The sequence below is a fragment of the Achroia grisella genome, unplaced genomic scaffold (assembly GCF_030625045.1).
Source record: "Achroia grisella isolate CSIRO2021 unplaced genomic scaffold, CSIRO_AGI_Agris_v1 utg452, whole genome shotgun sequence".
Classification (NCBI taxonomy): domain Eukaryota; kingdom Metazoa; phylum Arthropoda; class Insecta; order Lepidoptera; family Pyralidae; genus Achroia; species Achroia grisella.
In genome coordinates this window covers 1,852,719-1,871,000 of record NW_026712864.1, presented here as the reverse complement: position 1 = coordinate 1,871,000, position 18,282 = coordinate 1,852,719, and the positions used below count along the sequence as shown (strand labels likewise).

At 35.9% G+C, this 18,282-nt stretch overlaps 1 protein-coding gene across 4 annotated transcripts in view; it reads left to right on the top strand.

Moving 5' to 3' along the window:
- LOC131845111 (rho GTPase-activating protein 23) overlaps positions 1 to 16,124 on the top strand; it is a 282,188-nt gene extending 266,064 nt beyond the window's left edge. For all 4 annotated transcript variants that reach the window (XM_059194147.1, XM_059194146.1, XM_059194149.1 and 1 more), the window contains exons 15-23: positions 6,746 to 6,904; positions 7,699 to 7,894; positions 8,825 to 9,039; positions 9,686 to 9,896; positions 10,502 to 10,761; positions 10,880 to 11,006; positions 11,327 to 11,576; positions 11,828 to 11,916; positions 12,745 to 16,124. In XM_059194147.1, coding sequence (XP_059050130.1) covers positions 6,746 to 6,904; positions 7,699 to 7,894; positions 8,825 to 9,039; positions 9,686 to 9,896; positions 10,502 to 10,761; positions 10,880 to 11,006; positions 11,327 to 11,576; positions 11,828 to 11,916; positions 12,745 to 13,754 — 2,517 coding nt within the window. In that variant the 3' untranslated portion in view covers positions 13,755 to 16,124. The remainder of the gene's footprint in view (positions 1 to 6,745; positions 6,905 to 7,698; positions 7,895 to 8,824; positions 9,040 to 9,685; positions 9,897 to 10,501; positions 10,762 to 10,879; positions 11,007 to 11,326; positions 11,577 to 11,827; positions 11,917 to 12,744) is intronic.
- The last annotated feature ends 2,158 nt before the right edge of the window (positions 16,125 to 18,282 follow it).

The window sequence follows — 18,282 nt, the reverse complement described above, 5'->3', positions numbered from 1 at the left end:
GTGTATATATTTCGCAATCCAACATGTTTGATGCAAAAGTTACTTGATTCTTCTTGCAATATTGAGTCACTACTACCGAAATAAAACAATGGCCTGCTCTACCGGTCGCCCCTTCTTTGCCCCATAAATCTGATGTGTCTGAAGAGTATTTGAGTCATTCAAGTTACGATTTCATTGTTTATTCGCCACTTAGTCACTATGACCAGTGGAGCAATAAAAACTAGCGTATGCTTATTACATTGTATGCTCATAACACACGCTACGGACTGCAAACACGTGTCCAGGTTAGGTTTATAATATTTTTTTTATTACTTTTTTTACAATATTATTATTAAATAATTTAATTATAAAGAATCGATTTCGAATACCTGATTTCTTTTTATTGATTTTCCCTTATTTGTAAGTGTTCGATGATATAGTGATTTTTACGTTACTCATAAGAGTATTTATATAAATAAAGACTTACTAGGTATTGTTACATTATAGTTCATATAGAGTAAATAATTGATATATTTATATAAGGTCTATAAAGGCTCCTCCAACATAAAAACAGGACCATCATAGTAAATCTATGATAGAGTCTAAACTGTGAAGAAGAAAGAATTGTTCCTCTGATATGTAAAGTCTATACAAAAACAAATGTGTAAGTTGAAATTAGAGTACATACCAAATATTATACATATATCAATATTTCGTTACAATTAATCTCATGAATACATGAGATTAATTGTAACGAAATATTTTAAATTTTAAAATAGAAACATTCACTAAACAAATTTCATTATAAAATACACACCGTTCGCACCAACTTAAATGATTTGACCTATACTTTCCTAATACTCTAACGCAAATTCGTTACGTAAAATAAATATGGAAATGTTACGTATATAACTTTTTCAACAAATGAAACCATTAAGCCATGAATGACCATTCTATCGTTGCCGATTGCAGTGGCATATTGAAATGGCAATTACCGATCGTTTACCGCTCCATTATAACTGATTGAATATTCTTTGAGAATAATTCTCTTATGTGACTAAAATCTTCATTAATACACCTTACACTCGGTCTTTGCACTTTATTATTTATTAACATTCCAAAAAACACTTAAAAAATAAATACCATAATCACTACCATTAATCGATGTGTTATTAATGTAAACAGAACTATTTTTATTTGGATAATTTGTATGTATTTTTATTTTACGATAGCACAATTTATATAAGTATATAAAATATTCCACGATTGCGAGGAGCAAGTTTATTAATGAGGTAACGTTAACGAAAACGGTGTCTTAGTATGTCAAACTACTAAGATTCTAGGAAAGATATTTAGTTCCAGTAGCTACATTTTTAAATTAACAATGATCCTCATTACACTACCCAATTAAAGTTTCATAAAAACCTTACGGAAAATTGTTTAATAGTACGTGATATAAATAAAGAAAATTACATAAAATGGCAATAATCGTCATCAACAATTCTGAACTCGCTTGTCCTCTTCAAGAAAGATATAAAATGACAGTAACGCTGAATCGCGAGGTACAAAAAACTAGAAAAGTCTCAGTATGAAAACTTGGCACGTGTGTGTGTCTTCATCGTCAACAAAGCTGCAAGCCATCTCGCATGTCACCGTCCACAATGGCTATAAATCACGGAAATGTAAACTGAAAATAATTGTGGCCAGTCCTGGACAGAGGCGAAGGAAAAGTATGACGAATTACGATTGTACGCAGCGTGTTTGTGATTTGAACGGATTTAGAAGCGTGATGATCGTGCTGTAGAACATAGTTATCTTACTTTCACACCTATGTTAAGTTAGACGCTGCCATCAAAATAGAATACTATAACTTCATCTACGAAAGACTACAACGTTTAAACTTGGAATAAGGTTCTACAATTTATTACCAAATAATGCATAGTTGAAGGCATCAACCAAATAATGCACAGTTGATGCCTTCAACTATGCATTATTTGGTAATAAATTTTGGTGATAAGCTCAAATTATTTCAGAAAATACAGACCATATGGTATAACTTACTATAGGTGAAAAAAACAATTTTAAATAGCTGAAATACATTGTTTAAATTTATTGTACATATAAAAAATATATATTATATTTTGAGAGACGATCATCCATTAGAAATAAGAGAATGTTATGAAAAATTTGACATCATTAATCATGGAAAAAAATTTACTAATCATAGTATTTCCTGGAATATTCACAATTACGTCTACCTCAAGGCATTAGACAAGTTGGTGTTTGGGAAAAGCCATTAATTTGTGAACCGTGAAAACGATTTGGCAGACGCCGCGGAGTCTGCGCGGGAGCACTTTCTCTGCGCAAGCGCAGATCATCGTAGCACCAGCCGTCTGGCCGTGTGTCATAGTCCTTCAGACGCGCGTGCGGCCCGCTCGCGTATCATTGCACTTCCGCGAATTAATAAAAATATTTTTTGTTTACTTTTATGTGTGACAAAATTTAAAGCGATAAGATATTTGTATAAAAATATCATCGAAACCAATCTAGATACATCACTGTTTGTTGATCGCCTTGTATATATTTCGGAAGTTTTTGCTATTAGATATTAGGGCAATGCCCTCTTTCAGTGTTTGGGTGCAAAACCCTCTGGAGTAAGAGTGACGAAAGTGGAAAGGAGTGCATTTGTTGTGAGTGCCAAGCTACGACAATGAGCAAGATAGATATGGTCTCCACGTGACCGGTGGAGCGTGGCCAAAACATGACGCTTTGGTATACCGATTTATTGGTGAGTGCTACTAAATACATATTCAAATATACATTCAAGTATTTCAGTCACTCGGTCATTCATCTTTTTGTATGAAACCCGTCCCAAAACTCCGAATACAAATTTTCAAGGAATTAAAAAAAATAACTTAAACTTCTGTTCTGTTATACCTACCAAAGTGGTTTTCCTTGACACTTATGAAAATTTATATATTAGTACTGAAAACACGCTTATCGCAAACGTGTGTTAGTCACACACAACAACTATAGAGTAAGGAAAACAGACAACGACTCTACATTTTGATAATACGTAGGTACCTATATATCTATCAACAAGTAAATGATGATAAAAATTCACAATAAAAATATAATTGCAAATTATACCTAAGGAATAAATTATGTTGATGCAATACGAAAAATATCATATAATGCACAAATATATTTAAATCTTTATCCTTATAATTAAATACAGTAATTGGATTTCATAGATTCATAACAATGGATTTGTAAGAAGCTGAAACAATAATACTAAAGATGAAATCCGTGAAAACACTATATCAATATCGAGTGTTTACATAGCTTTCACAATCAACAACGATGACATGCCAATTAATTAATTGACAACTAATTGGAAACGTCGAGACATCTTAAACTATAAGGAACAATTCACAGCGGCGACGCGCGACATGTTAGCAAAGCGAGGGCGTCACAGCACGCCTCGCCATTACGATCATGGCTGCAATTGACCCACAAGTAATACATTATTACCCACTAGGTCCATGTCGATAAAGGCGCCGCTGCCTACATATTTATCGGGTCAATTACTACGCCGATAGTTTCGAATTTCTTTCGTGTACTTTCTAAATAATCGCTGATTATAAAGTATCGTTAGCTCTAATTCGATAACTAGGCATCCTGGTTGTACCCGCTTGCTAATTGTTCATTAGCATATTTCCTCTGCTGCCTACACGCAAGTTACGTCACTGTGCCACTTCTTGCGAGACCGTTGACCTGCTAATTGCATTTGATGTGTATAGGTTACGATCGTGAAATTTTGTCGCCAGCCGAACAAACTTGTTTTTTCGTTATTGCATAGACGGATAGCGTTAAATGTAGGTCGGCAATGAATCGTCGCGCTATCTCAAACCGGTAATTTTCGTTGTCTGAAAGCACTTCTCACTTTCAAGATAGTCTAGTGGGAGGTTAAGCGTTTATTGTAGTTTTATTGTAACGATTTTCACCAATTAGACTTTAGAAAAGTTGTCTTAGTGGGTAACTCTGTCTACCTAATTTAGACGCCAACCTGCTACTTGTTAACTTAGTGCTGTACATAGGCGTATATAGACGACAGTTACCACTTAACATACGATGAGCTGTCAGTTTGTTGCTTTTACAATAGCTTAAAAGTAATGCACAATATTCAACATATTATTTAGATTTGAATATATGGCAATAAATCAAACACGTATGAGTGTATCGGATTCAATGCTGTGATACCCTTCGAGTCGAGCACTATATCATATTTTTTGTGTTATTGGGATAACAAATAAGCTAACAGGTGTGAACATTTTAGCAACCGTTGGCCATATACATGAATACCACCGTAGGCATTGCGCCATCAAGTAACGCCCTTCATGCGATACTATTGCTGGAGACTATCTTACTAGGTATCGCGCAATCTGCTATCTATTTGAAACTGTCATCTAGGACCGTGAAGCGTGAACCGCAATAAAGTGGCACTAAGAAAGCAGCGGAAGAAGCGACCGCGTTTGCACTTTCGATTTCCGCGATGCTATTAGTGATGTCGCTGGCGGCTTGTAAACAGATGTTGAATATACTAACCATATAAAGCAATATTTGTTTACTTAATCTATAATTTGTAGTTGTAGTTAGTATTAACAAAGATTGACTTGCATGGTATATAAGATTTAGTGCATAAATATTAGTCATTTTATGAAATTAAAGTGAATTTATCTGTAAGTATTTTTATCTAATATCTGTTCGCTTTAGATGAAATATATATAATAATATGGTCAAGGATAGCCAGTCTACGAATCTCATTAAAATTGACCTGAGGAAAGCCGCGGGCTTTACTTAATTAGTCATCAACATACAGCATGGCGGAATTGCCAGCGCACACTATTGTTAATTGAAATTTCACTCTTGTCGTTGATTAGTAATCAGTTTTTTTCTAAGCAGATCTAGTACAATTCCAAATCCTTATAAAATGATAGTAATCATTTTCTTAATAACATAGTCATGAAATTAAATAGTAAATAGAACTACTGATTTATCACCGTCATCTTTAAAGTCTTATCACTTTAATTGGGGCACAGTATGGCTCTGCCCTCCTTTCTGATTCTTTCAGTCATCTCACTCGTCACACTGCAAATATTCCTAACTTTTCGTTTACTTCTACATGATTTATAGTCATATGACTAAATGCGGTGTTCTAAACTCACTTACTTACACTGCAGTGTTATTTTTCGGCGAATTTATCACTACACTCCGACTGCTTTAGTATGGTGCAAACCGACAGTTGACAATTTACCATATGAATGTTGAACGTCTGAACGGATTTTAATGAAATTTTAAGATACTGTATCATGATTACGATAATAAACTATATTTTATCTCAAAATCCGGTAACCGGTATTGCTATATTAAACTAACTTTAAACCAATTTTAAAGCTCAGTCTAACATTATAATAATAATTCATAATTTACTCTAATAAATTGTTTCATTTAACACAGTGAACCTATGTAAATGAGGTACGTATTCATTAATTCGCACCATGCTTTAACGCGGAATATATTATGTAGATGCGCGTGCGCCGCCTCGTCAGACGCCGTCTCTGTGTCGACTCGTTTGATTAATGCTTATGCCTCACATATAAGAGCAACAACAGCACAAGCAACATTTTAAGCACATGTCTGATTCACGTCTATTCTTTTTTAGAGGTAAGTAATACCTATAATTAGGGGGTGAAAGCTAACCGCCGTTTTATGCTAGTTCCGTGAGCAGTGTCGTTTGGTTCACACGATTTGTCCGACACTGGTTTCGAAATTGTTCCGATAATTGCATTAATTTGCACACGAGCGAAGCATGTTCCGTTTTCACGTCTCAATACAGCGTTAGCGTTAGATGATTGGTCATTAAAGTTAAGCGCATGTGTTAAAGTCAGCCAACTGAGTTTGTTTCTAAAACGATACCTAACCTACATGTTGTATATTTCCGCGATTTCGAGAGATTTAAGAGTATTAGAGTTGAAGTTTTGTAAACTAGGTTCTTCTTGATGATGTTCTCTTAATTTAACAATTACCTATTATAAATTAAATCAATAGGATTTTTAATATTTCTAAATATACAGTAAATTGCGAGCTAAGTTTCTAAAGACATTATCACAAATTTTTCGTATTGACTCGTATCATATATATTTGTCTTATTTTTAATTAGTGTTTAGCTTATCAGACGCTCAGGTATTATTATCTCTGTAGATAAGTATGTCAACTATTGATCTAAGTTTTGTATTGAAGTAAGATATACCAACTAGGTATTAGTGGTATTCATCGTCATTATTTACATTTACATGGGTGGCCGCTTTATTTTATTGTTTATAAAAACAAACAGCATTTTTACACTCAGAAAAAAAAATCCTGAATATTCCTGTATATCGTTTATATATTATTTATACATTTGTATAAAAATTACTGATTTATTCTACCAGCAAACACCCAGATTACCCATTACTTCTTCTGTTCTGTTATATTTAGAAGTGTAAGACGAAATGATTGGCTACCCAGGTATGGCCCTTAAGCGTTTAGATATTTCATAAAATCATGTATGTCACAGAGTTTCTATGATGCCGGAAGTACTCCACCCACAACCAAGTAGACCTTTTCAGATCATTCGTCTGTAACGTTGAACTATCTTTTTTATCCTTGTTAGAATTGATGTTTTGTTCGTGCCATGTATTAAAATGACTTTTGTTTGTTACAGAGCCCTGGCGCTGTAACCGGTTCCGGTACGGACGCGCAGAACGGATCCCGGGATGCTCTCGATGTCCGCCATTCGTTAGCCGTGGTGTTGGCAGACGACTACACCAAGAGGAAACATGTGGTCAGGGTGACTACCGCCACCGACGAATTCCTCCTGCAGGTATGGACAAGACTCTTTAATAGTACCAGTACAACTCTATTACTTAGTACACACTAGAAAACTGCTCAAGCTACAATGAGAAAATTGAACATTATATATTCACTTCTTCATTTTATAATCACTTCTGTCTTTGCGTTCAGCTCTAATATACATTATAGAAGTTATCCTTATTATTACTAAAACAAATACAAAATGCATTATTGACTAATCCATTTCATGACAGCAACTAATCTCTTAACTACACCCTGAAGTTGTTTATTTTGAGATTTGATTTCAGAAACTTAAAAAAACATACATGTGTGAAGAATATTTATTTATTTATTCTTTATTGCAATATTATAAATATGTTTAATTGGCAAGTTTAATGCCGTAGGTATAATTATTTGTTTATCTTTTTTATTTATTTCCTTTGTAATTGTAATTACAAAACCCTTATTATTTATTCAACAAATATTAGTAATTGTGCCACCAGCAAACTTTAACCATGTATAACCTAATTTATAGCAATACCAAGAACTGAGTGATTATGAAGTACCACTCCGTTACTGTATACAGTGTTAATAGATTAATATAATATAGAAGAACTCAAGACTATGAGAAGAATAAAAATAAAAGTTTATGTCATACAATATCACATTATAATAATTGTAGCTATTTGAATAATGTCAACCTTAATGAATATACTAAATAAGGTTAGTTGTTAATTATCAAAAGTCGTAAAAGTAGTTAAAAAAATGATAGGTCGTGTTTTAATTCATGAGTTTGAATACTAATTTGAGCATTCTGTTTTAAAGGCCGAAGGCGCTGCGGATGCACAAAGATGGCTAGCCGCTTTGAGAAGGCACACAGCGGAGCCGCCACCGGCAGATTCTGTACAAGCGCAGGTCGGCCCTCCGCCGACACCAGCTCCTGTCGCAGTGCCCGCCGACTGTCCCTCGCCACTGCCACCACAGCGAAGCAAAAAGATCGGCAGAAATAGATCTCCCACTGGTATGTACCCATATATTATAATACAGGTACCTTATTAAATCACACGTAAAAAATAAAGAATTCTAATATATAATTATAAAAATATATACGGTCTGTTTTAAAGGCTATTTTCTTAAATATTTTCTATTTTATATAAACGTATGTACCCATTCTTCTGCATGTGTAAATAGTCTAAATTATAAACAGTACTCGGATCGAACAATATTTTACAGTTCAAAAACGGAATCGAACTGTAGTTTTTTTTTTAAATACTCTACATCAGATACAAATGACTAAGTCCATTTTTTTCTAAACACGTCCAGAAAAACGCGGACTTCGTAATTACATAAATGCCAGCTGATAGTACATACACAATAAACGTGATGGTTATTGGCGTAATGTGTACATATACAAATACTGTAAACCTACACTGTTTTTGTCTTTCACGCTTCATACGAGTGCCTATAGTTAAAGTCCAAAACTGTTGTTGATATTTCACATTTGCCAAATAATGTACTGTTGCCAAAAGGGAATACGAAATATAAATTATCAACCGTCTTAAAACTAGTGCGGAGGGTTTTAGGAACATTCTATAAATATAATGAAGAAATTATTATGTATCAACTCGTTTATAATATGTGAGACTTTTAATAAATAAACTATTAATAATTATTAACTAGTATTCTTTGATACGACGGCTTTGCCTTCAATATAGTTTGTGATTACCAGTGAGATCATTATTATATACGACTCTCCTTATTCTTTACCTTAAATTAACGTATTTTTTCCAACGTACCTTCGTTAATACTATTAAATTATTCTTTTAATATTTCGCGTATACAAGAGAGATCAAAGCCCTCTTGTCGGTCCCCTTAATATTTTGAAACAAAAATTAGCATCTTTAAAATTATTTGAAATATTCATAAAACAATATTTTCATATTTATTTCAGGGCCACCTACTCCTACTCTCCCGTCATCTCCCAAGAACAAGACGTGGAAGGGACGAATGGCGAAACAGTTGCGACGCATGCACGGAGGGACGAGTGCGTCGGCTCCGGCGACTGCCTCCACGGGCTGGCTCGGGGCTCCTCTGGAACGGTGTCCTACTGATTCGGAGCACCCCCTCGTACCTCGCGCGGTCACTCTACCAGCACATGCTGTCGAGGTACAATAATCTACAATATATTGTTTTGTCTATATAACTAATTTTAAATAGAGGTTTTAATTGTTTATTTGTAAAGGATAAACTACTTTACCAATTTAAAAAATTCTCATATATATAGAAAACAATATAACTATATAGAATGCCATTCATATCAACCAGACAGTACTGCATGATATAACTAGGTTATAATTTATATAAATTTAAATAAAACGTAAATACGTTTTATATAAAATATTATATATTCCTAATATCAAAATTATTCAGATTTTGTAATCATATGATTATGATTTAACTATCAGTTAAAAAAATATTATTGATAAATTAATCATTTAATTTTGTTTGTTATATTGACTTGCCTCCATAATGACGAAATTTGGAGAATGACATCAGCTCAGAATTGGCGTCGATGTAATGATATATGTTTCAAATGATAAAAGAACTTTTAAAATAGACTCAACTCGTGACTCTTATTCTCATCCTAACATTGTCGTAAATTCTCATCGAACATGACCATGTAATAAATATATGAATTACAAATATAAAATGTACATATCAATGTAACGCATATAATTGTGTAATTTAATGTGAATTGTTTATGTAAATTAGGCTTTCTGTGCATAGAAATAAGTTGTGTATTAAATTGCAGGCATACGGTCTGCGGACAGTGGGCGTGTACCGTGTGCCGGGCAACGCGGCCGGCGTGACGGCGCTGGCGGCGGCCCTGGACCGCGGGGAGCCCCCGCCGCACGACGACGCCCGCTGGGCCGATGTCCACGTGGCCTCCAGCCTGCTCAAGGCCTACCTGCGGCGGCTGCCTGACCCACTACTCACCGCTGACCTCTACGCTTCTTTCATCGGTTAGTAATATCCGACTCGAAGGATCATTTGCTTCTGACTGATATAGACATTGAATTGCTCTTGTATTCAATAAATGGTTTGTTTTAAATTAAAACAGGATAATGGATTCATTTGAGATAGTCGTCATTTAAAAAATACTATTACAAGTGCATACTGGTAACGTGATGGAAGTTAATGTCTCAAAGTGACAAATCAGTATGTGTAAGAAGTAAATACATAGTTTTGATAATTAATATTATCTATTATTGTTAATCTGTTCGTAATAGATTAATATGTTGTCCCACAAATCCTATATTATGTTTTTCTTTGTTGTCATTATACAATTATTACATTAATATTATTACATACATATTTTTCCAGTTAATTGATTATATTAATGTATACAAACAGACACAACTAATCAGTAATAATATATTTGATAAACAACATAAAAATATTCAATGCCTTGTTATTAATACTACTAATGTCGCTTCCGAAATCTATAATATTTGCAAGTTTTATCGACCATGTTGTCATACAAATATTCTTGGTTACAGGAAGACATAAAAAATCTATGAATATGTTGTGTTCCGGTCGTGTGATGAATTCTAAATTTAAATTGCAGCCGCCGACCGGTCGCCGGAGAGAGCACGAGAGCTTCGCCGGCTTGTACACGCGCTGCCTGAAGCTCACTACGAAACACTCAAGTACCTGATACAGCATTTGCGGAGAGTTGTGGAACACTCCCCGTATAACAAAATGGAGGCGAGAAACTTGGCCATAGTGTTTGGGCCGACATTGGTGCGCGGCGCCAGCGACGACATGCTCGCTATGGTCAACGACATGTCCAGCCAATGTCGCATCATCGAATCATTTCTAACACATGTAAGTTTATATCTCTCTCTTACACGATTCTATCCCCACAAACTTCAGTTCATAGTCTTTTATAATTGATCAGAATATTAGTAAGCATTTGTTATTACATTTTGTTTCATGTTTTTAGTACGATTGGTACTTCGAGGAGGAGGAAGGTGAACCTCCTGTGGACCCTCCGCCCACCGCTGAGGAACTGTCCCCCGCGCCGGCACCATCACGTGACCTGCTCATACACAATGTCAAGAAGATCGAAGGTATTAATTTAATACAGTTTTTTAATAATATATATAATAATCTAAATTGACTTTCCTAATTGACATTCCCGGTGGTGTATTCCATATTACCTAAATTTTTATTCCTCTTTTGTGAAGTGCGCACTCTATTATTAGGTGTCAAAACAGTTGTGGTCGTGTTCAAGGCTCTTGTGTAAATCTAATGTAATGTGGTTATTATAATGTAGTTTGATCGATATTAAAAATGTCCTTCCTACTATTTGCACCATTTTTGAACATACTTAGTTAATATAAGATGCCATGCACGAATTCTCCACTACTATATAATATCTATTCCACAGGCAAAGATGTCTCAACCCGCGACATAGTTTCGTCAATAATATCGGCGGCAAATCGTAAAATCCAGCGGAAACCACGGTCGAAACCATCTACAGATAAAAAATGGATGGAATCAGACAAAAGAGTAGAGGCATCGCCGGGAGGATCGCCTCCCAACTCTCCCCTTACATCGCCCCCCGCGCACCTCACCACGTCCCTCGCAGATTACGACGGACTGCCTGAAAGATTCGTCAGACATGATGGAGTCAATAAGTAAGTTTTACAATTATATTTTACTTCTTAAAATTAATTTTGTAACTTTGTATCTTAAGTAATAAAGAATGGCAAAAAAGTATTAGTGTTGTAAAATTGCAAGGTGATAAATATAATTTCCACGTCAAACCGCGATGTAAAGAAAGTGTAATTGTTTCTATTATGTATCTATCTATTCTATCATCTTATTGATTTATATTTTGTCGATTTCTCTATAACATTAGTACTAATCATTATATATTTATTTACAGAAATGAAATTGAAACAATGACAGCGCTGGGCCGCGGTCGCCAAGAGCTCTCGCGGCATACACATGCGCTTAACAACTTCTCGATTGATGGTAAGTTATAGTTGTTACGTCTATCTTGTAATTTTCTTTGGAAATATAAATAACTACTTGGAAAGCCATATCAAGCTGGCCAAATTCCAGATAAGATTTCTTTTACATTTCCTTGAGTCATAGACAAATAGTGTGTATTTTAAAAAGCTGTCTACTTATTTGCTCCACTAGGTGTCCGGTTCTGACGTCAGAGAATAGGCACAGCAATCCCTTTCTTTTGTCCACATAAAAGGTATAGGAATGAGAGCGTGCGTTTTGCAAGTGTGTGCGTGTACGCAACGGCTCCGTTAACAAGGCCGCTTTATTTGTTTACATGTGTTACAATTTGACTTGTCCTAACCTGCACTATTGGGGAATTAACAGTAGAAACGACAAACAAGCAAACATATTTTATCACAAGTCAAATATTTTTTATAGTATTTGTCTAATATCAATCATTTAATACATAGAATGAAATTAAATAAAAACATATGATACAGTTTAGGCTTCGGTTTTTTTTATTATTAATGAGATAGTGACTGTTTAACACATTTGACAAAAGGACTAACCTTTAAATTTTACTCATGGGATGTAGTTATAAAAATAGATGTGAACAAATACAGCAGTTCCCAACGACTAACGCTTTGAGCGACTGCTGACAGCACGGCTTATTTGCTCGTGCATCATATAGTAGGCTCGACTCGACCTCATCGCCTACTGTACATACCATTAAATTCATCGATTGTCAATATTCATCTAACGACGCAAAACAATTAACACGCTTGAGTATTCGTGTTTAACACTCGCTGAACGATCGTCGCGTCTTAATAGTAACGTTCTTTGTTATAGGACCAGGGGACTTGGTGTCATCTCTGACCAGCACCTTCGACCAGAAACTGCGCACGCTTAACAACTCGTCGCCGCTCGACGACGGCAGCATTCCGTACGCTGACGAGTGCCAGGACGAAACCGAGGAGGGGAAGTCGACCGGCAGCTCGCCGTCCGAGAGCAGTCTGCACGAGCGCGACGAGCACGACGAGCGCCACGAGCGCGTGTCGCCCGGAGCGCGCGCGCACGAGCTGAAGGCGGCGTGGCTGGCGCGCGACGTGCGCCACTCGTCCTCCAGCAGCGCCGACGAGCCCGACGCGCGCGCCTGGCCGCGCCGCGACCGCCGCCCGCCCTCCGCGCGCGACGACACCGACGACTCCGAGAAGGAGAACTGCATCATTCCAAAAAAGACTAGTCACGACGAGACGAGGAACGACGACGAGAAGGACGTGGACACGAGGTCGCAGACCTCCAGCGGGGAGCCGATGCCCGACAACGACAAGACCATCGAGCGGGTGCTGTACCCGGGCTACGGTCTGCGACCGTCCAACCCGGAGTGCGGGAAGAGAAACAGCGCCGCCCTCGAGAACGAGCCGGCGCCCGGCGACAGGAGCGACGACTGCGCGAAACTGAAGCGGTCCGAGTCGCTGAACAGGGACGGCGAGCGCGGCGAGGCGAGAGTGCTTCGCTCCGAGAGCCTCAACTGCCGGGTCGAGCGGCTGCAAAGATCCGAGTCGCTGAACAAGAACGAGCGACTGAGCAAATTCGAAAAGGGCGAGTGGAACGGCGTGAGACGACGGGAGAGCGGCGCGTGGCGCTCGACGAAGCTGAAGCGCAAGAACGGCATGCCGGAGCGCGGCATCAAGCGGCGGCACACTGTGGGCGGCACCAAGGACTTCGACAAGGACGGGTGGAGCGCGCGGCACACGCGCACGTCGTCGCCCGACCTGTCGGCGTGCGTGGCGGCGGCCGGCGTGTGGCCCGCGCCGCTCGTGCCGCCGCCGCGCCCGCCGCTCGAGTCCCACGTCTGACACGACCCCTCGCACTCCGTCTAACCATGGAGCCAGACATAGTTCCAAAGGTGGAACCCCTATTTGTTGGCGCAATCGAAACAGTACCTGCCAGATATGTTTTACTTTGAAAAATGGAGCACGCTACGCACCCATTCGTATGTTTGAAAGAAACTTAGAACACATACTCCAAGCATAGTCGATATACTTGTAAGCTATGTCTGGCACCGGCTCGAGATGCGCGACCGATATTACCGATGCTGTGAAGCCGCACACCGCCTTGAAAGGACGATATTTTATAAATACGTTCGCCGGTCACGATACCGGTTACGTGGGATCTGTTTCGGTGCCTATCGCTCGGCTGGTGCTGTTTTTAGGTAGTTTCCTTTTGTGCTATTACGAAACGAACGCTGTTTACCGTTAGTTACACAACTTTTACCGAGAATCGAATATAGTATATATTATTATTATTATCTATCTAAAAATATTTAAAGTCTGATTTACATTTACCCAGGTACCTATCGAGTCGATACTAACAGTTCAAAGCTTTCATTTCGAGAGAGGCTATTAATTTGATTCGATTCAATTGACTGAATAGATTAGGGCGTAAATATCTAACTGTATTATTGTATTAATACTCAGTCGTAAGACAATGCAGCATGGTGAATTCAATATCCATGGGACTTAACAAAAAAGTAATAACGTTTAACGAATATATAGGTTATTATTTTATTATTATATTATACACATATTGTGTGAATAAACAAAGTAAACGATTCAATACAATATTATTATTATTTGAACAGTGCAATACAAGTAGTGAAGGAGGACTGGGTGGATATGTTTTTGAAATGAAAACAATTAGTGAATGCCTAAAGAATCAAGCTCACTAAACAATGCCAAAGAATGATGATGTAACTGATTAACATGAGAATAGATGTATGCGCGGAGCGAACCAGAATGAAGGAACGATTCGGTGACCGGAATGCAAGGGTTAATTGTACTATCAACGATACAACCATATCATGGACACGAATGTGCACTTTCACATTATACTAAAATGTACATAAGGTACTAATGTCTTTTTGTTCCACATTCTACACGATTGTGATTTGTAGTAAAACTCCCATTATAGGTATCAAACTACTTATATCGGAGTTTAAGTGGAACATGATAATTAAAAAGTGCAAATTAATGAGCATAATATAGATTAGTGCTACTAGTTTAAATTTAGTATATAGCTACAAACAATGAAATTTGACTAATTGTGGACTTTTAAATTTTAAGTGATATGTACCCGAGAGGGTATAGGATATAAAATACAATGACCAGATTACGTGACACCACTTAATTGTAAGAAATTGTACATTTAGGAATTTATTGTAGGTCTTCATAGAATTTTGATTATCTATTGATGATACTATATTAAAAATGCGTACCTCACCTACTTGCCTTTGCAATAATTGTAGCTGGTTCAAATTTTATGCACAATTTTAAATTAATACATAATCTTACATATTAAAGTTACCTTGTCTCGTTATTAAAATATAAAACGATAATATGATTAATGTTTATAAAATGAGATAATTTTAATTAAATAACGGAGACATAAAATACTGAGGAATGATGCATGTGAAGGCTTTGATTTTAACATTGCAAAGTACGAATGATAATTGTAAATATTGAATGCAATACATCAACTTAATTATAATTATTAGGCATAAAATAATTATTCACTATAATGAGTATGATATGTTTATTCTGTAACGTCTTTTATCTGTAACAAACGGACGTTAACAATACATTACAGTGATAAAAATAAAAGTGATCCCCTTAGCTTTGTAAAAACTGTACATTTCTTTTAAGATTAATTTATATTAAATTTGTTATTGTAGCTTTGTTGAATGCAATTATTTTTTATTGTTTTGTTTATCAAAGAAGAAGTATTTTAGGCTAAATTCGATTGTTATTTATTTTCGAAAACTGTAAAATGTGATTTGGAACAATATTTCTTTTTAAAATTGTATTATTATTCTTGTAAATATTTCGTCAGCAAAATAATGTTTGCCTTTCGTTCTTTAACTTTTTAAAAATTTTATACCATCTTTACGTTAAGACGATCTCAAGTTTGTTGGATGTTTGCAAAGCGTTCCTTTAAAGTTTTATTTGTAAATATATAATTTAGTGTAGAAAGTGAATTTAATAATTTTACATTATAATGTATGTAGAGGGTAGGTGAGTAGTGAATGAGCGCAGCTCGGCGCTAGATTGATAAAAAGACACGTCTCCCCGCGAGACCCCGCTCGTGTGTCTGCTTACAGAGATTTGTATTCAAATATATATTCATGTTCTTCGTGTAATCAGCTATGAAATTTAAATAAACACCTTAAAGACATTTTGCAAATATGGATATATCCAGATTTACAATTATTGTCATTGTGTATATTTTGGAGCAATGAAAATAAAATATTGAATCAATAACAAATTGTTTTTACTGCATTATAATATTTCTTCCTTTCCTTATATGAGAAAGTCTACTTTTATCACCCTATTATTTTTGTACCGCTACAACCTTACCCTTTTTTAATGCGCTGTTTCCTAATAACTTCATCAAATGCATTTTACTAGAAATTTAGATAAGTCCAAGTAAGAAAGCCGAGGGTAATTAAAAGCCCACTGGATTGTTGATTTTAGACGGAGTTAAACAGCAAAAGCATTGTTGATAGAAACCATTTGCCCGAGGGGCGTAATAAAAAAATGTATATGTAATTTAAATTACACATTCTTCTTAGGCACCACAACAATTAAAATATCAATATCAAAACAATTACAATGGCCACTACGTGTAACCAGTGTCGACTTAGAGATCTAAACCAACATAGATGCCAAAAGAGATATTTTATAAAAATTAGTGGCGCATATAAACCTCGAAAACAAATGACTGAGTCGAAAAACAAACCCTAATTTATAACATGATTACCTTCAACAAAGCAGCTTCTTTATATGCGGCTCAAATGAAATCGGTAAAATAAGGCAGTAAAAATGTATGTGGCGTTATTAATGTGATATATTGTTGGTGACACGAGTTCTACCAAAGGGACTACCAATACCATTTCGTATAGGGAACTAAATTAAAACCACAATTTAGGAATTAAATATTTATTTGATAACTAACTACAACCTGATTCATCAGTCCAAAGGTCTACGCAAGACACGATTTGGCACCCGATCAGTCCGGCCGATTTGCAGGGCTAAAATAGTGTGTTCTATCCATTCCACAACCATGCGTGTCAGGTGGGTACCGAATTTCAATTCAGATTATGTCAACAATTATTATATCAGGTCGTGTTAAGAAAACTTTAATTTGTTGTGTAAGAGTTGAGTAGAGTTGAGTTTAATACCAACATTGGCACGATTAAACTGGCCGACTAACATTCCAAATTGTCGCTACGTGCATAGACACTTTTAGATATACAGATTAAAAAATATAACATTTGCTACATATAAAATATACAATTATAATAATAATATGCGACTCCAATGTTTGTTACCTTTTATTGAATTTTCAGTCTGTGATACTTAACGAAAAGAATACTAATCTATACTCATGTCTTACCTAAACCAAATCACACTTCTTTGAACTCTTCAGTCGAACGACCTAAATAACTAAATGAATCTAAATACTTGGACGACTATGTCCGAACATTTGACACCAACTTGAACTATTTAAAATACGGAGTATTTAATAAACATCGTGGTAAGCTAACACAGATATGTTTATATCAACAAGCATATAGAACCACGGAACATCATGAAATAGACACTACTGTTATGAGCTCGACTCATAATAGACACCGAAACTTTTCTTACTACTTGATTTCCTATGTATACATTTACTACGAGAAAATATCGAAACATGTATAGAAATTTAAATAGACATTTAAAAATCTCAGGCCGTTATTAAACATCCAATACGCCTAAAGAAATACTATGGATAAATAAAATACTCTGATATAAAATCCATTTAGAGCATCAATTAAAAGGGATTTCCTTTTAATTATTAAACTAATAAAATAATTTGAGTACCCAAACAATAAATGCATATTAATAATGCAAACAATATTTGCTATTATTGTTTGCGAAATATTAAAAAACCTGTATCTTTATTTTCGAGGTCTTCGATCAATAAATTCATTGAAATTTGAGCTACAGTTTGCTGGTTACACAAACATAAAGTCATGGATATGTAATTCTCATAAAAATATCATAAATTTGAACTAACATAAAGGAGATCGTAAAATTTTGAAAATTCCTATCTAATTCCATATATATCATATACTCCCCCACGAATATAGCACGTTTTACCTTATAAGACATCTACTTTTATAATATAACATTCAAATAACATTCATTACAGTTAGATTCAACAGGCCGACAGAGTTGCAGCGAAGAGACGATATCACTTTATCACGTGACGCCCGTGATACCACTCATGTGTTGCCATTCCGATGATTAAAATGTTTATTCTATCATAAATTGTAGTTCTCTG